General features: G+C 40.5%; 1 protein-coding gene across 2 annotated transcripts; it reads right to left on the bottom strand.

Moving 5' to 3' along the window:
• Window positions 1-46: 46 nt before the first annotated feature.
• Window positions 47-18,290, bottom strand: pdcd6 (programmed cell death 6). 2 transcript variants are annotated; one of them, XM_005942400.3, is made up of 6 exons: window positions 18,074-18,290; window positions 13,567-13,628; window positions 4,476-4,520; window positions 3,378-3,548; window positions 1,229-1,338; window positions 47-1,007 (listed from the first exon to the last, which is right to left on the bottom strand). In XM_005942400.3, the coding sequence occupies exons 1-6, from the start codon at window positions 18,154-18,156 to the stop codon at window positions 909-911; spliced, it is 570 nt and encodes a 189-aa protein (XP_005942462.1). In that variant the 5' UTR covers window positions 18,157-18,290; the 3' UTR covers window positions 47-908. The 2 variants fall into 2 exon arrangements, with proteins under 2 accessions (XP_005942462.1, XP_005942463.1); XM_005942401.2 differs by having other exon boundaries at window positions 3,390-3,548; window positions 18,074-18,288.
• Window positions 18,291-19,524: the final 1,234 nt, after the last annotated feature.

Genomic DNA, 19,524 nt, shown 5'->3' with positions numbered 1-19,524 from the left:
CAGGCTTTGTGAAGCTGGAAATAATGAGAGCAAACTCCACATCAGATTCTCTTATTTCTGTTTTTAATAAAAGATTTCTCTTTTGTGTTTTTTTCCTGTTTGTTTGTACACATTTTAAGGCATCATGCACAAAAAATAAGCTTTACTAAAGGCATTATGCTTACCCTCTACCAAAAAAAACAAACAAACAAAAAAACCAACTGTATGTTCTCACATTTGAAGATTTGCTGTTAAAAATAATTTTGTACAAATATGGCATGTAAGCTGGCATGTGAGTGAATCTCAAAGCAGGGCGTCTCCTGCTCTCACAGTTTTGTAAACATGGCTTTGAGCAAAATAGGGCTGAGGAAAAAGTCAAGAGAAAGGGAAAGCATGCTTCAACTGTGGGGTGAAATTTCCCTGAAAAGCATGCAATGCATTTGAAATCGTATTTACAATGCATTATTTCACTCTCGACTGATCATTTTTTCTTTTCTTTTTTTAATGTAATCAATTAAAGTTAAGACATTTAATGTCAACATTAACAGACAGACAGAAAGACAGATGCGTCCATAATGTTCCCCCACACGGAGTCGCCGACACAGACAATGTTCAGATTGGTCAACAAACAAAAACACTACAAGATTTTTTTTTATTATATCAAGCATTTGAGTTATACTTCCAGATAAATGATCTGGAAAATAAACAGAAAAAATTGTGTTGTTAACTTTATAAATAAAAGTGAAACAGCCCAACAAGTAGGGCACCCCCCCCCAAAAAAAAAAAAACCCAGAAAAAACAGCAAGGCTTTGAAAATTAAAAATTAAAAAAAAAATCTTGCAGCGTCCATCATGGCAGACTTCCGGGAGGTGCCGGTAGCTTTGGCACAGTTGTGTCCAGTTGTGCTCTTCTGTGGTGAGCCGTGTGTATTATACTATATTGAAGACCATGGAAAGATACTGTTCATATGAAACCTGGATCCAGCCGTCCTGATCCGTATCATATCGCCTGAAAACATCAGTCAACCTCTGCAAAAGCACAGAAAAAGGATTTACTGCAGATTAGCCAGAAGCATTATCTCATTATTATTAATACCATTTACTTCTTTAGGCTTTTTGTCACACTTAGCAGCCTCTTCTATAGCTGCATGAAATTACTGAGAAGGAAGAAACTGGCTCATAAAAATACATGATTGAAAGTCCACTTCAAGTCTTTTACATGCACACTACAGTCAGTGCGACTCTGTTACCTGCAGTACAATACAGCACTGGATGAAGTCATCGAAGGCCACCTGTCCCTTCCTCTGGCGGTCGAACTTCTCTATCAGTGTGCCGTAGAACTGGTCCGATAGACGATAGCCTGCACACAACAGTAACACAGCCGTCATTTCAAAGCTGTCCTACACATTCACCCACTCAAGTTTGTTTTCTGATAAAGGATGATTTATAATGCATTTGATTTCTGGTCTAAACTCTGCTATGGCAGATGCTGGACGTTCACCTCTGGGTCTTTGTTGAGGTGGGAATCACCACGCACCCTGCAACATCATACGATTGGGATTTGTTTTCTTTACTTTTGCAAAATGCTATCACAAAAACATTTACTGCGATTTATTACCTTTTTTAATTGCAAGCTATGTCCTCAAAGTACAGCTTTCTCAGTATCTGTTTTATCCAATAAGATACAGCTATCTCATTTCACTTATTTCTGTGCTACAAAATGAGACAGTTTAGCACAGCAACACTGTCACTGAATAATAAAGTATTGATATTTGATGTCCCTATATCGATACGATATTGCCACACAAACTATCAGGATGCTATGCTGTGTCGATTTCTTTCCCCACCCCTTAATTTGTATCCTGGACCTTGAGACTGTGAGAAGCTCCTGGAGCCACTGAGGGCATGACATCCTCTACATACACGAGGCTCCTGGCCAGGTAATGACTTTTAAGTGAACCATGACATATGCAAATTGACTGTGGCAGAGCTCCAGGCTGGGTGGAATGAACGCAGACTGGCTTGGGCAGAAGAACAAGTTGTGGCTGTACTCGAGACATGTTATGATACGGTCAGATTAAGGCATTCACGGGACAGCCGCCATCAGTGTGATACTGTACATCTGCTTTACTGAGACGCTCCTGCCACTGCCAGTGAAAACAATACAGTGAATATGAGCCTCTGTGTCTTCTGAGCTTCAGGAGTCTCGTGAAGCAGATTTAGAAAATACGGAAACACAAAGAAACACCAAAAACATGCAAAGTAAAACAGCTATTTAGAAGAAATCTTTCTTTTTCATTGACCACAAACGTAGCCCACAGGCAGATTTCACTCTCATTTCATTCACAGGTTCTTTTTTTATTTATTAATTTGGTCACTTTACTGCTGATTAGTAAATTATTTAAATTGATTTTAATACTGACAAAACACATCTGCTCAATTTGGTGAAAGAAAATTGTTTCATAAAAGTTGGAGAAAAATGAGACTGGAAAAAGCTGCATAATGCTTAAACAGCACCAATGAGCAACTCATCAGGTTAATGAGCAACACGACAGTCTTAACAGTGTAAAGACAGCATAGACACACAGTCTAATAGCCGTATTTCTTATTGTATAAGTACAAAGCAGGTAATACTATCTGCTGTTCAAAAAATCCTTTAATATATGCACACAGCAGACAAGGCTGAAAACCAACAGTGAATGGCAATGATCTTCAGGCCTTCGGGCAGCAATGCATTCAAAACAATGCAACTTAAACTCCACCACTGAATGCAGAGAAAGTCCACAAGATGCTGCTGCTCCCTTCTGTGGCTCTAAACTCATTTAAAATGGACTCAGAAGATAAAACTGTCTTGCTGTAGTTTGAGTAACGATTATGTTTTGTGTTCTCCCTTCGTCAGATCACGGAGAACTGGAACTATTCGGCATGTTTTCTGCACAGTTGGAGGCAGTGGAAACACCATTAATGCTGGCTTTGGAGTCAGATGCCGTCGCCCAGATGACGTCTTATCAAGAAAGGCCAAACAACATTTTGTACTTACTCCAACACTATGTCAAGGTGATAAACTGACCTGCCTGCTAACAAACAGCCAAATCTCAAATGTTCAACACTTTATTAGTTGTCTGTAGCACTTCCTGTTGAATTTAGTTTGCAAAGCACCCCAACTTTTTCTGGCTTTTTACAGGCCAATTTAAAGTCGCAAATTAACATTTGTCAAAATATATGAATTGAAAGCATTTGTATATGTGGTGGTTAGTTAAAAAAAAAGTAGGATTAAAATATACTCATTTGGTGTCTAGCTGCTGTATCTAAAACACACAGAAAACTGAAAAGACAAAAACACTGACCGTGTAGAAACAGCCCTCCACCAGCACCCTAAATTTTAGTACACAAGCATACTTTGTTGCTCACCGAATCCAGTCAGTGCCTGCTTAAGCTCTTGTTTATCGATGAAGCCGGAGTTGTCCCTGTCGTAGTTCCTGAAGATGTTCTGCCAGTCCGTGATGTACTTCCACACACCGGCAAACTCGTTGAAGTTCACCCCGCCTTTATTTTCTCTGTCGAACATGGCTGAAGTAGAATATAACGCATATTAAATGCACCGGTACTGACAACATATATGCATATGCACGCACACTGGTAGACATTCTGGACATTAAATGTGGTTGGGACAGTTTTAAGGACACGAGAGTGAGTACGGCACCGCATACATCTTTGCAGGGCTATCAGGGAACAGCAGAATTAACAGTGTGGGACAGCAAGACTCACACTTGACTAACTCCTGCCTCATAAGACAGCGAAAGAAAACAGCTTGATCCCCCCACCAGTACTCCACTCCTCACCCCCATGCGCTTCAATCCAATTACCTCCCAACAAAGGGAGTGTTATCACAGGATATGCTTCTTGCTGTGGGAGTACTAAACAATGGATTTACTGCGCATGGTGCAGTGGAAAGGAGAGGCGATGGAATTATACGGATTTACTTTGGAAGTCGCACAACAAACGGAGAGTGCAAAGTACATGCGAGACCCAGGGACAGACATTTTTTAACATACTTCTGGTCTTGGAGTTTAAAAATAAATAAGCCGCAGCTATTCGTGTACAGAGAGTACAAAAGAATCGTTTAGTACAGTGTGATTCAGAGTCAGTGTGTTTAAAAGATCAACTACACTGCAAAGTTTCCAGTTTTTAACCTCAGCTGTATATTATAAAAGAGTCAACAGATCAATATTTGAAGTCTGAGGAAACTCTCAGCTGCCCTTTAGGACCAGCTTTTCAATTTCCTTGCAGATATTCCCCTCTTCCTGGTTTTATTGATGGCTGCAGGTTTCCACTAAAGCAGGAGAACAGCAGAGGCTTGTTTGTGTCTTCAGATTGCTCGCTGTTTAATGAACTAATCTGGTTGTCATGGCATGGAGGCAGATAAACAACCTGAATATTTCCAGAACAAGAGGCAGTGTGTGGAAGTTGGTTGTCTCACCGTCACTGGTCACTTACATATAATGGAGCGGACGGTCACTGGGTTGAAAGGAGTCCACGTGCCTGTGAAACAGAGGAGCGCTGGTTAAAAATACACCAAGACCTGCAGCAACATCCAGCTGCTAAATGCCCCAAAGAAACTGATATAATGATAACAGAGCTGAGGTAGCAGTAATGATATAATAAATCTTTAGGGAGTGCAGTAGAGTTTTGTAAGAGCCACAGCAGCCGTGGGATTTTTTGTTTTTTAACACCAACTGTGTGGAACTGCAGTTAAAATTGGCATCATCACAATAAACAGAAAATAAACACTCTTCTTGCTATTGGAGCTTAATTAAACATTTTCACAAGATTAGCATTTTAGCGGGGCCTGTATTTATTTCCTAAGATCACGACATACCCAAGAAAGAATCTGATTTTACTGCTTTTTAATGAGTTCATTATCTCGAGACGATAACTGAAATGCAACGCCCGGCTTCATTTGACCAAACATAACAGTACTGTAGACATACTTGACTGTACTATCTATAAAATGTACTTCCTGCCACTGTTATTATGATTATATGTGCACTGTGCATGAAATACATTGGTAGTGTCCATGTAAGGCAGATGACTTTCAATGCGAACAAGCCCACACTGCGGCGCTTTACGTTTCATAAATCAGAAAATTACCATAGTAACCCATCAAGCAGATGATAATGAAAAATGATGATCATTAGTGTAGTCTCATGTGCGTTATTATGAGAGATGTGAATGAGTGAAGAGGGAATGATTTTGCAGACACACTTTTTTTCACAGCAGCTGTTGAGTTGCCGTGGCAGGGACCTGAAACCTGCAGAAAGCAGCAATCCCTGATATCACCTATCACAAATGTTACTAATCTACTGTGATTGTCCTTTAATGGCACGTCAAACCGTCTGCCATTAACATGACTTATTGTGCCTGCTGACTCACTATCACACCGTCATCCTCAAAGGACACTTGATTAAAACAGAGCCATTAATACTGTGATTAATTCCACTCCAGCAATGACAAATCAAAAGTTTGCTGTGAAGACAGCCTATGTCTATGAGGCCACCCCCGATTTCTTTATGTTTTGCGCCCAAGGAGTCATGCTTGCTTGGATTTTTTTTTTTTTAAGTGGTCTCCAGTAACAGTTCTCCAGGCTTTTGAATGTTTGTTTTATTTAACACTGACATGTAAATCATTAAAAAAATTGGATCTAAATCAAGGGATGAACCAGTGTTGTGTCTACACAGAACAAACAACTCTGACTGACGAATGTGAAATTTTGGTTTAAATTACAATGATTATCTGGAGGAATGCAGGACAGAGGTACAGCAGTGAGTGTCTACAGCCATCTGGAAAACATGGTGGAGACTTTGTCATGATTTGGGGCTTTATTTAAGTCAGCAGGGTTGTTTTAATAAAGTTGGAATTGTTGGAATTATTAATGCAGAAAAAACCATTACATTTTGATCTATGGTAAATGGACTGATTCTTATACGGCGCTTTTCTACTCTCCCGGAGTACAATGTGCCACGTTCACCCAATCACACCCATTCTCACAAGCACTGTCTCTAAACTGAGAGCAACTTGGGGTTACTGACATGCAGACTGGAGGAGCCAGGGATCGAACCACCAACCTTCCGATCAGTAGGTGACCTGCGCTACCTCCTAAGCCACAGCTACCCTATCACGCAACACCATCTAGAAAGCATAACAGTGATCCCAAACATACTGCCAATTATTTTGGTAATCGAGTAACTGTATAAATCTTTCGTTGTATTTACGTGCCATAATAAAAAAAAAAAAAATTAAGTAAACATTTTACTAAATGCAAAAATATATAAATACTCTCAAGTACTCTTGGGCAGAGTTTTATCTCCTGGATGAGGTAGATATGTTGTGTCTTCATGTTTATGAGTTTTTGTGCATGTGTGCGTGTCTGCGTGTTTAAGTATGAAGAAGTCAAGCAAACAGTGAATTATGTCTGTAATGCTTTAACCTCCTAGGACCTGGCGTCCACATATGTTTAAATAACATTTTGGGGTATTTAGACCAAAATACTCAATTTTGCTCTTCAAGGGCCTGATATCCACTTACGAGGACATTATGCTGCTACTGTTCTATCAAAATTTTAAACGAATATCCTCATATGTGGCTCTGATTTTTCATAAAAACAAAAATAAGGTAAAAAAAAAAAATCTGGTAATTCTTTGTTTTTACATTCATCGGGCCCCAATATGCCCAAATATCAAAGAGAAATTAAAAATGCATGCCGTGGAAAAGTTTGGGTCTTAGGAGGTTAAAGGAGAATGTGGTGGCTGCAATGAAGAAGAACGAGCACATCAGCATTCTGAAATTTGCCGTGAGCTTTGATGCATTGATGCAGACGAGCTCTTAGAAGCCTGGAGAACTGTTCCTGAAGAAGTGACAGGAAAGCTTGACTAAGACAGTTCAATCTGTGCAGAAGATTAAAGGTGGTCATATCAAATATTGACCTTAAGATTTTGTTACAATACTCTCTCTCTACATATCTGTTATTGCACCCATTGGCGCATTTTCCCAGCAAAATACAAAGAAATGAGGGGTGGCTCAAGACTTTTGCAGTTTTTTTAAAAAGCGGGGGTGAGTTTTATGACAATTTATGTCTTTTTTTTCCAGCTACGCATCATTATTTTTCATCTAGAGGACAAACTTCAATTACAAGTGAATCTACCTGTCATATAGGTGGGCGCGAAAAAGAGCAATAGGTCTTTACTTCAGGTGAGTGTTTATACTTTTATAGCCTGCTTCACACTCTCAAGACAGTGAGATTTATCAGGCCATCTAAATAGCTGCTGACTCACCACCTCACTTTATTACAGGCAGGCTGGCAGTTCAGGACCAGGAATAAAGAGAAGCGTGTCTGAGAAGATGTAGAGAAGCGAGGGGAGGCAAGGAAACGCACAAAAGGAGCAGAGATAACAAAAGAGAAGCGACCCGAGGAGATGAGGTGAACAAAACATTTGCAGTTTGGTTCTCATTGCAGTACCTTGAGCTCTCTTGCCTACATTTGCTGACCTAAGGTTGTTTCCTGAAACTCTTTTTGCAGATCCTAAAACAGCCTCTGCAGAATTTCAACAGCTTGCCAAAACTCTGGAGCGTTTTTCACACCGTGCTGCTTGTTTTTGATTTTCCTCCACAGCTATGCCAGCACAGCAGTAAGCAGGTTTGCAGCGCGAGCCTCAAGAGCTTAGATAAGAGGATCTCATTTAAATAAAAAGGTTTCAAATCAAACATAACACAGAAATTGCTTTATTGTTGATTTATTCACACCTCGATTTTACTTGGGAAAGCCCATTAAAGCGTCTAAATAAATAATATGAAGCTGAAACAATTTCAGGACCTCAAAACTTTAAGATTTTTGGTACACTAAGTACTGTGTGTGCTTCAGAGGACACTAGTCATTTCCTCCCTCTTGCTCAGTTTGTTTTATTGATGGCTGAGGCCGTCTAGGACTGTGGATAGAGCTGTTTTGGGACAGGCCTGAGGCTCTTACTGACGCTGGGATTTGGGCCAGAATCTATATTCCACTTTCATCCAAAACGAACTAAATGATGAACTGAAGCAACAATCATAAAGTATTATTAGCATATAGATGTGAGGGCAATTTGTAGAAGCGGGTCAGCGTTACAGCATGTCTCTTTGCTGCCATTTCTCACAAGTACTTTTTTCATCAAACTACATCTCTCATCGACTAAAATGAATGGCGTGGTGTCATTTATGACCATGTTAAAGGAATACTTCTTTAATCGGGCGACATTTCTGTTTGTCATCTCTATATATACTTCCTTAATGTGGAACAGATGCTTAAAAACACACACACACACACACACACACACACACACACACACACACACTTCATTACAAAATGATTGCCTGTTACTTCTTCGTTTCAATAATAGTAGTGAATTATGTGCTACAGCACATTTAAACACAACAATTTAGATAAACTGGAAACTCCCTAATGCTTTGATCACCAACAAATCATAGTCAAAAACATAATTCATGTTTTTATGTTTGTATTACTAGTACTAAAACTATTTTTAATAGGTAATTTAAAAAAAAAAATCGGTAGAAACACTCGAATCATTCACTTCATTTATGCACAACTCTCTTAAGGCAACAGCATTTCAATCAGGTTGAGGTCTGGACTTTGAGCGGGTCACTGCTTGCTGATTTTGTTTTTCAGTCATTCTGTTTTAGATCCACTGTGAGCTTTAGCTGTTGGCCATCTGTCCAACAGCTAAAGCTCACATTTGACTCTAGATTACTTTGGTATAAAGAAGAGTTCATGCTCAACTCTGTAAGGTGTCCAGGTCCTGTGGCTATAAAACATGGCCAAATCATCACGCCTCCCAGGAAGACTGTGGCATTGTGTTAACACACACTTACATGCTCCAAACTAGCAAACAGCAACAACTTCTGCTTTTATAGAGCATCTGGCTGTTACCTGTATAGATAATATCAGTCTGCCGATAAACCGGTCAGAATCCAATATGGATATAGGATCATGAAAAATGCCGCTCGACGGTTAATCCAGAGTAAAATGTCAACAATTATTTTATTAAATGTAATAAGTTGACTGTAACAAATACCGAGGGATACTGGAATTTTCAGGAGCAAAAAAATTCAGATATTTTTATAGGCTGTTATTATAAGTTATAACTATAATTAAAAGAGTTCGTCACTAGTCCAAAAACAGTGTTTCTAATTTTCCTTTAAATGCATCTTTGATATTTCTATACTACAGTGTTACGTAGCTGTTGGTGTGAGCAGAAATTGGATGTTCAAACATGGATTCAGCTAAAACGCTGTGAATGCTACTCAAACATTAGAGCCAGCAGTAAAATGCCCAAAGGCAGAGCTGAGAACAAGCTGTGACCTTTCCAGACGCACGGGCTCTTCTACACGCATGCATGCACACGCACACACACCTCACACCAGTAGCTAGCTGTGAGGTCACCAATGTATGCTAGACACACTGCGGCTGCCCAGTGTGAAGCGGCCAGTATGGCTGAGATGTTTGTGAGCGTCTGATGGCAGACTGGGACAATACTCCCTCTGTCCCGTCCACACACTGGACCCCTCTCACTGGTGAACTGCCAGTGGCGAGGTGGACAGAAGTGAGAGAATATAAGAGGTGAGGAGGGAGGCGGGCGAGTGGAAAAACGGAGAGCGCTGACCGCAGTGTATACGCATACATGTAACGGTCGTGATGGAGTTCAGTGAGTCGATTGTCCCCTACACGCCTGACATAAGCAAACACGGATTTGAACTTTTCCAAACACACTTTAAATGTTAAGCTCACAAAGTAGCGACACAGACTTGAAACCTCCCGAAACACACATCCTGTATTACTCAGGTAAAGGTTTGACCTTGAGAGCAGCAAAGGGACAGAGCTGCTTGATTATCGTTGAATTAATATAAATGTAAGTGATTGCAATTTAGCTTTTTCTGGGAGTCGCTCAAACCTTGCAATTTGAAATCATGCAAAGAGTACAGTTATGTAGTATGCTGGGAGCTTATCAACAGGAGTATCCAAGCAAGTCATTGCTCAGAGTAAAGAGAATTATAATTAAAGCGACTGCTACAGTCAGCTCTGTGTGTTTTGTGGTCACATATAAGGAAAACGCATAAGAAGAAATCCATTCAAAATGGCACCGGTGCCTCACGCATTAGAAAATGACTGGATCTAACATATTCAGTGCATGACGCAGCTCCTTCACCAGAAGGTGGAAATGCTGAAAAGCTTAACACTGTCTGGGTAATATCCATGCCATCTGACTCAGCTCAGGTTTTACAAAAGTGTACATATGTACAAGTGTAACGGAAAGGGCTGCTGATTGAGTTCCTCAAGCCCGCTCTGCATGTCAGCAGTTTCAGTGGAGCTCTTACACAAATAACTCAAGCAGGAGAGTGGGGGAGCATGGAGGCAAGTTGGTAGGGTATCTGCTTACTGCTGAGCAAAGAGACGAGGCCAGAAAAAAAATCCATATTTATAGCAAATGGCCCGGCTAAAAGGCATACGGACAAAACAGACAGGCACGTGCGCTTCCAACAGCACAGAGCCATCACTGTTTCATCACGGTAACACCCAGGACTGAGAGAGAGAGGAGGGAAGATAGTTTCACTTTCCCTCTCTGTGTGTCTGTCTAAGTAAGGGTGAGAGACAAAGAGACAAAGTCAGAGTAAGAGAGGACAAGGAGACAGAGGGCATGGCAGGAAAACAGCCAGTACCATATCCTCGAGAGAAATGTAAGAGGAGAGGAGAGGAGATGTTGTATAATCCTATGTTTAAAATGTTTAAAATGCCTTTTTCTAGCCGACTGATTTCTTTTTTCTACCTGGAAAAAGAAAATGCATGTAAAAAAAAAAAGAAACAGGAGATTAAAAGATTTCTGCACAAAGCAAAAGGAAAAAAGAAACATATGAAGTGAAGCCCGGATCATTTTCTATGTGCAGAAGACAGGTAGGCAGAGCGCTGATGGACGATAAGAAAACCAGAGTATGTGATGCAGAAACAACAGCAGAGGATGAAAGAGTTTAACTGGCCCAGCCTCCCTCCTGAACCTTGATGCTCTCTGCTCTCCTCAGAGACAGGGGTAAAGAAGAATAGGTAGACAAAGCATAGTTGATGGCAGGAAACTGATTCAAAAAAGCAGAATGCAGAGACAGTAGAGCTGCAACAGACAGTCGAGCGGCGGGTTGTCTTTAGGAAGCTGCAGGACAGGATGCAGTGCGCCGTGTTCGGCTTGACTGGCTCGGTTTCATTTCCCAATGAATCTAATGAACTAGGAGAGACTGGACCGGGAAACCTGCCGTTCGCCGCACGCATACGCAGCGAGGAGCACACAAACACAACAGCGAGTCCAAAAAAACAAGAAGAGACTCACTGACCCTTGGCAAAAAACCCAAAAATCTGATGAAATGAGCAACGCACACACGCTTGCCTCGCACAAACACACACTACACACTAATCAGTATGCTGTGCCAGAGTCACTGCGCAGCCCGATAACAGCTTCTTTCAGTGCTGCTGCTGGCTCTCACACTTCTTTTTTGCCTCTTTCTCTCTTTTGAAGTGCCCAGAAAAATGGGTTTCTGGGCAGCGTAATCTGCTGAAAAGTCTTTGAAAAGCTGCTGGAGCAAATCAAACAAAAGCTTGATGGGGGAAGACATTATATTATAATGAATATACAAACATCAACCCTGTGCCACAGTTTCTGGTCTAACGGTGTCACATTAATCGTTAACCCATTTTAACTGTGCCGTCTCACTTCAAACAAGGTCAAGAAGCGACGCAGCGATGAGTGTGGCAGGAAAATAGATGCCTGCTCTGTTGTGGCAGCTCTCCTCATCATTACGAGCATAAAAAAAAAAAATACATAAACAAATAATAAGTGACTTCATTTTCCAGGATGTGAGCAGAGAAGATGACCCGTATCATTTATTCAGTGCTTCTCCCGAAACCGCTGGGGAGGAATAACAAGCACTCTGTTTCTTTTCTTTTAATTTGTTAAGGAAATGAAGCCTCGTCCCTGTCTGAATGCAGCTCCTCCTGCAGAGCTACAAGACTAAGAGGGACTGTGCCTCCATTACTAGCAGCTGTAAGCCTCATGAAACATCCCTGGGTTTTCAATCAGATTAATACATTCTGCAGGAGAGAAAGCACACCCCTTATATAAAGTCACCCAGCCTCACAAACAACTTTATGAAAGACAAAAGCAAGAGTTTAAAAGTTTAAGCAGTTTATGAGCTGTAGCTAACTAGTTAATTAAGCCACCATTAGCCTATGTGGCACAGGCATGATTGGGGTTGTTATCCATGGCTGACATTTAATTGCTTCCAGCTGACTCACCTTTAAAACTCTGCTAAAGGGTTTCACTTAACAGTCACCTACAATACATTGCAAATTCACATTATCGCGCTAAAAGACTATAAGTGCTGAGTAAATGTCAACATCGTCAGCTGCTGATGAACCACACAGGATTCCTCCAAGTTTACCAGGGGATAGAAACTATGATGTAATTCTGTCATACTACTGTTTAATTGCACTGCATACATGCTTAAATAGTTAACCAGAGGCAGATTTATGCATTATTGTCCCCCCTTTTAAAACTCTGTGCTTCACTTTTAATTATACAAGAGCAAGAGAGAAGAGAAAGCACAATAAAATGGCTTTCAGAGTGACTTAGGTAAATAGAAATGCTTTATTACGCTATGTCAGCATTAGCATGTTTTAATCTCTGTCCACACAAGCATTTTAGCACAGCATCAGCGATCATCTCCATGTATAAAAGCATGTGTTAGCTCGTATAAATGGCAGGTGTTCATTGCCTTTAGAAAGACCTTTAGAAACTATTTGAGGTTTGGTGCCTTTTGGAGTATTTTATTGGAAGTATTTGACCCATCATGTGACCTCCTGTGCCAGTTTTGCTTTCTATAGTTTATGGATTTGTTAACTTCACACGCTTTTGTATAAATATGGTCATTATTACTGGCGTCAACAAAACAAAAGCCAGTTTCCATCTTTTATAAGCAGTCTGTGCTTATTCCTATTACGATGATGTGAGAGCATTCATCTTGTTTGAACTTTTGAAGAGTGTGACAAAATCCACACCCACAGTTTCAGTTAGCATCCTGTACGGTGTGGCGCTGGCTGTCATTGCTGGGACACAGAAGAATATCAAAGTATTTTCTCTCGAGCTACGCCGCTAAACTCTTCACCTACTCCTCTGTTCTGGGACAAAAATAAAACTCCATTCATTTTTATCCGGTTCACCTGCTATCGATGGGATAAAAATAAAATCCCCATCCATTTTTCTGCTTTAACATGCCGTTGCTTAAATCAAAGAGTGAGCCAGTGACCAGTGGTGTGTAACGAGGAGATGGGAGACAAAGAGAGAGACACACAGGGGAGCAAAGAAGAACAGAGGGAATTAAGAAGAAAGGGAAAAATGATATATTGACATAGAAAAGGAGGTGAGATATATATAGATATTTATAGAACGGGAAAGAAAGACAATAACAGTAGTGGCAGAAATTCCAAGACACTGATCCATACCGTTCGATAAGGCTTGCTGAAGCTCCGTGTCTGATATCACTCCACTCCGGTCCTTGTCGACCCTGGGGAGGAAAACACAGATTAGATACCGCCTGCTTTAACCACTTCACACCAGGACACAATCCCAACACACAAAAGCAGCATGCACCAGCGCTCGCCAACTGAAACCTCATCCTGCTGATCATGTGTTAGTGTTTCAACAGTGCACAGAGAATGAATGGAAGTCTGTGATCAGGGTGCACAAGACAGTTTGTACACTCAGAGATCAGAGAAACCAGCCAGACAAGGTCTAAAGGTTTGTGTGTGTTAGTGTGTGTTGGTCCTGAGAATGCAAACTAAAACAGGTTGTTGCTTCGTAACCTTTAGTGCCCACAGCATAGTGCCTGCTTGGAAGATTCTTTTAAGTGATAGTGAAACCAAAAGTAAAAATTTCTCATATTTGAAATATGTGCACAGCAATGCTATTTTGACTACCTGGCAATACATAAAAGAATATATCAGGCTGCCTCCTGCCAACAACACTGACAGTTTAATTAAATTATATCAGAGAGAGAGAAAAGTCTTCACAAAACAAAGCAGAATTACTCAAGAAAATTAAATTAGTCTCTTTTTGTCCCAGATCCTGAAGTTACAGCTCATACAGTCAGTAAATCAACTGACTGGAAACTAGCAAGCAAAAAGCACTGCTCTTTGTTTGAGCCAGTTTTCTCAGGTCACTTTGGATCTTGGAGAACTTAAGTTTTCATTACTTGAATATGTTTTACAGGTGAAGTGACAACAAATCAAAGGGCTTTAAACTTAGGATTGATGTAATTATTATGGATCATTTCTACTTTAAAACGTTAGCAAATGGGTTAAGAGCTTCATAGACCAGGGTCATTGAATTTACTGTCACAGTTCACCAACTATTCAGGTGTTTTAGCCCTAATGGAGCCACCAAAGCTAGTAAAGCATCCAAAGGTAGTGCTGCTTCTTTAAGTACATTTCTACTCTGTGTAAGTATTTAAAGAAAGAACTGAAGGAAAGTGCTACTGATGAGGTGACTCACTGGCAGACTTTAAACAAAGAAAGGGAATGGGATGCGATGTAATTATTAATGTACACTTACAGTACCTTTAAGGAGAGCAATCTTTGTCATTTCTATGTCTTTATGCCAGAGTAGCTTTCCTGATACACAGATCATAATTTATCTCATAATTATGCTCCCTTCCTCTGGCCCTTTTAGAAGACTTTGTTCTGATTGGCTGCCCCTCATAAACAGAAGGTTTAAACACCAGGTGGGTGGGGCTTCTGTGCTCAAGAAGCCCTCACATGTGCACACTTCAGCCTTCAATTGCCCTTCCACTCCTTGGGAATTAGGTGATGCAGCTTCACTTTCCTCCCACTACTTTGGAGCTGAAACATTGATAAAAGTTCAGCTTTTCAATTCCCAGAAGTTGCAAACATCAGCCAATCAAAGCAGATTTCAAATTCACCAGCGCTACCTCTAGCCAATCACATCACATCTTGAAAATATCCCAAGAGAGTGAGATAATAAGTAGACTTTGGGATCAAAATGGAGAAGTTGATCAATGCAGGGATCCATTACCATTTGAATGATTAGTTCTTGTTGCTATAACAACTCCTGCAGTCTACATGTTAAACAGCTGGTGATAGACCGCTGAAGCTTTTTTGATCTCAGCTTCTGCTGATGCTCTCAGCCAATCACCATTCAATGTATGCGATAACCATAGTTCTTCACTCTACAAAGCTAGAGACCCAAACAAACAGGCATCAAATCATAAGTCTCACCATGTTAGGATCAATTAGGAACTCGGCTCTTAGTGACATCACACAGAGCTGAGAGCAAATCTTTAGCTGAACATTTAGATAGTATAGATAACTATAAAGGACAAAAACACATCATAGACTGCTTGAATGTTGCCACAAGTCTCTCTTTGAGATGCAGAGACATTATAAGGTTGGACTCTGGCACAAATATGAGGCCTTACACTTTTGAAATCTAGCTTAGTCAAAAATCCAGTGACTCAGTTGTTCCTTAGCAACCTGCCAGGCCCAACCTGTTGACGCAGAGCTCACTCAACAAACACAGTTTGAATACCAGAGAAGAAGAGGGGAGGACCCCCCCAAACAAACAAAACAAAACAACAAAAACAAAAAGTGTGTTGGTTTTCTGCTCCCGGCTGTGACTCGTTTTTGTGCGGCCGCAACTCTATGACTGCAGCCATCGAGGCACGGTGATCAGCTATATGTCGGTGTGCATTTCCCCTGTTAAATGAAGAAAAACAAACACGCGGTCTCGCCTGGTCTTCCTGCTGGGGAAGGAACCGCTCTCAGCATGCTGCCATAAATGAGAGCCTTGTCACTGTGAAGGTGGTGATGGGTTGGGTTAGTGGAGGCAGAGGGGGTACCCAGCCTTTACCAAACACTGAGATATTATCTCAAAGAAGTATGTGTGTGTACAGTATAAGCTCTCTTTTTTCCCCGCTCCGCCTGTCTTCTTCCTACAAGCTCACACGCCCAGCCTTGGGCGAAGTTACCTCAACAGTAAAAAAGAAAAAAAATTGAAAGCATCATTAAAACTGCTTCTTGCCTGCAGAGGCAGGCAGTTAACCATCTGGTGTTTCCATATTCACACTGTCAAATACAGAACTTCTATGTAAAAGCTGCAGCGGGACAATATTAAAAGAAGGGGGGGAAAAAGGACAAAACACCATGACTGAGTCAGTTATTCTGCTCAGATTTTCCCATGTTTCACTGTTTCCTATTAGGCAATCAGGCTGAAATATAGCTTGCGGAACAAAAGTCCGTCCTACTTTCCACATAACTGGTCCAAAAGTAAGGCACTGGTGCTGTAGCTCCCAAGCTTGAAAATTCCACTGCTACTCTTCCTACTTTAAACCTTTTTAATCTAAGGATAAAGCAAGTCGCAGAAAGAATTACGGTTAGCTCTGCATGTGTAACAACTTTTGTCAGGTACATTTGTTTCTGCCAAGTAGTTATTTGATTAAATCAATGTGTAATTTGATTAAAAGCTGAGAATTGGTGAGTAGGAGCTACTCAGTCAAGTCTGAGTCTTGAAATGCAGGATTCAAACATTTTTGTCATACCATAGCCATCCATGAGCATCCACACAAAAGGAAGAGAGTGACTCATTCAGCATCTAGCCAGGCAGACGTCAAATAGCCTACTTTTCTTATCTTGTCGTGGCGCATCCACTCAGATGTAGTCATATCATAGCAAACATGTATATAAAAGCAGTCCAACAATGGGATGGTGAGTCATGGGTTAGTAGGTGCGTGTGTGTAAAAGGGATTGCAAAGCCTTCTGCGTCAACATGCTCCGTTGACTCTGACCACATGACCGAGGGAATTCCAGCAAAGCTCTGCCAGATATTCACCGAGGGGCAGCAGATGAGGCAGCGCAATGGCTCATGTGACAGATGACTGTATATTTTTATGATAGTCACAATAACGCCTGACATGACAATGATGCATGCAGCCACGAGAAGGTGCTGCTCCTCAAAGAGGCAAAATGTGCACATGTGATACCTTAAAGCTTGTCCACCATACATAAATAATTAGTTAAAGGGTGTTTCGAGCCTTGCAATGCCAGCAGCATCCTAATGTGAGAAAAAAAATCTTCTGCAGTATTACATAACTCTATAGCTTACTATTGCCAGGGGCCAAGGCATATGAACATTTCCCTCTCTGCCTACTACTCTATGACCTTCTTGGCTGCTGACACACTTTTGACTCAGGCTGTGCTGAAACTGATGACTATCAGTGGCTGACACTTTAACATCCAAATATGGGAGGGGGGGGAAACATCCAAAAATCCAACATAAAACAATGTTTTTTTGGGAAATAAGCTCTCCAATGTGTTTTAAATAGATCCAGTTAGTCATATCCAGCTTTTTTAGAATATTATATCATTTCTTTCTGACTTCTTCAGACTCAAGTGTTGGTGGAAGATGGTTTTCACTGGAGACATAAATAAAACATTTTGAATGGAGCTGTGATTCCGTTGCTAGGATAAACCGGGGAGGGGAACCCTTCAAGGACTCCCGGAGGTCCTTGAACCCAGGTTTGAAAACTCTCACTGAGCAAGCTGACTGACTTTGACTTCATTTCGGCACAATGTAACATCATCAATACAACTATGCGGCACTGCAGACGCGTAGTAATGTAAGGTAGTACCAGATGTGACATAAAGCAGCTACAGGCTGTGTACTGCGCACCGTGTAGTACTACTTCCACAACTGAGGCTCAACTGTAACACTGAAAATCAGTCATTTCACTCCGGGAAAACTGTCCCGAAAAAGAGTTATGCATAGATGAGAGCAACGACAAACAAAAACAGCGAGCTCTCAATGAAATATTTAGTGTCACCCCCACCCAGTCTCACCCTCTTCCTCCCGCGCTATTACACGACAGCAGTTTTCACCTCGAAGCAAAGTGAGAGACAGGCACACAGCAGCGAAACAACCCGGCTTTCCTGCACTTACCTCTGGAAGATATTCCACAGGAAACCCTGGTCCGGAGGAGCGTTGATGTGTGGGGGGGCTCTGTATGGACTGTGGTACGCCATTTTTACACGGAGCTCTCTGTCAGGTTTGCACAAGTATAGCTTGTGTTTCCTCCTCCTGCTGTAGTTTCTGCTCTCAGTAGCTTCAATCAGACTCCACCACCCTGACGTTCACATTACAGCCTGCCTCCCTCGCGCACAGAGGCGTGGCCAATCATTCAACACTACCCATGAAGGGGGTGACGTCACAATTTCCTCTTATTTTCAGCTAAAGTGAAAATAGAAACCTAAAATTTTTAAGTAATTGTAAGTGTTGGTAAAGTCACGTCTAACAACAGTTTATCAAATTAATTTTTTAAAATTATTTTAATACTAAGTGTAAAATTCACGGGCGTTTCCAGGATTTTTTTTAAAATGGGATGAAATAGGGACCAGTCTAGAGAAGTTCCTGGAAAATCAGCAACATTCTCTGAGAAATAAAAGCCAAACAAAAGCATTTGAAAACTGACTCACAGTTCAGTTATATTGATTTTAATGTGTCTTCATATTAGGACTAAGAATAGGAATAATTTTTCAACATTACATGATTATATATTGCATTACTTATTACTTAATAAATTATAGAAATGTTAGCAGCAAAAGCATAATTAAAGTACCATTCTGTGTTAGGAGGATAATTTTGCTCTAAAGCTATATTTTTAATCTTTATCAAAATAATGGCATGATAACTCAACAAAACTGAACTTTCTATACTTTCCTATGCTATGCCATCACAGTCTAGGTGCTATATTTTATATATTGTTTAGTAACTATGAAAACTTTATATAAAATGTTTTAATATTTTTTAAATACTAGCAAGTATACAGATAGGGAACATACAAATATACATGCATGTGCTACAGTGCTATTATACATTATGACACTTCATTCTGTGCTTGGTTGAACTGTTGTATAAAATGTTTGTATACCCCATATACCTGTTGGCACTCAGTGTGCCCTACACAGGGAACATACGAATGTGTGTGCTTCAGGCAATTATATTATGATTATAAAAAACACAAATATAGTCAGTTCAAATAATTTGTATTTTAAAGTTTTAGTGTTTGTAACTAGTATGGCTGTGAAATAAATAAAACAAAAATAAAAACAAAAAAACTCCATTTGTTCACAAAGGGAGCAGAGTTATGTAATATTACATTAAATGGGAACAAGTAAAACCTAAAGCCATATAGTACTTGAGTACTGCTATCAGTCTTAATCATCAGTTTTAGAGTAATTTGATGCCCTTTTTAATTGTAAGGCTCTATGTTAGTTTTTCTTTAAACGGGTAAAGTCTAACATAACTACTCATCTTACATTCATTTATGCAGCAATGGATTTATTTTTAGTACTTGAACGCATCATGGGTGTTTACTATCGTGTCCTGAATCT

The sequence above is a fragment of the Haplochromis burtoni genome, unplaced genomic scaffold (genome assembly GCF_018398535.1).
Source record: "Haplochromis burtoni strain Fernald_Lab_line unplaced genomic scaffold, NCSU_Asbu1 Contig_331, whole genome shotgun sequence".
Classification (NCBI taxonomy): domain Eukaryota; kingdom Metazoa; phylum Chordata; class Actinopteri; order Cichliformes; family Cichlidae; genus Haplochromis; species Haplochromis burtoni.
The sequence above is the reverse complement of the archived record's forward strand: the minus strand, read 5'-3'. Positions and strand labels throughout refer to the sequence as shown.

Bases quoted from the DNA above. Each gene is read 5' to 3' on its own strand.
- pdcd6 (XM_005942400.3), bottom strand. From the start codon at position 18,156: ATGGCGTACCACAGTCCATACAGAGCCCCCCCACACATCAACGCTCCT. The intron at 4,521-13,566 runs GTATGGATCAGT...TCTGTTTCACAG, and splicing joins TCAGCAAGCCTTATCGAACG to GCACGTGGACTCCTTTCAAC. The intron at 1,339-3,377 runs GTATGCTTGTGT...TGTTGTGTGCAG, and splicing joins TGGATTCGGTGAGCAACAAA to GCTATCGTCTATCGGACCAG.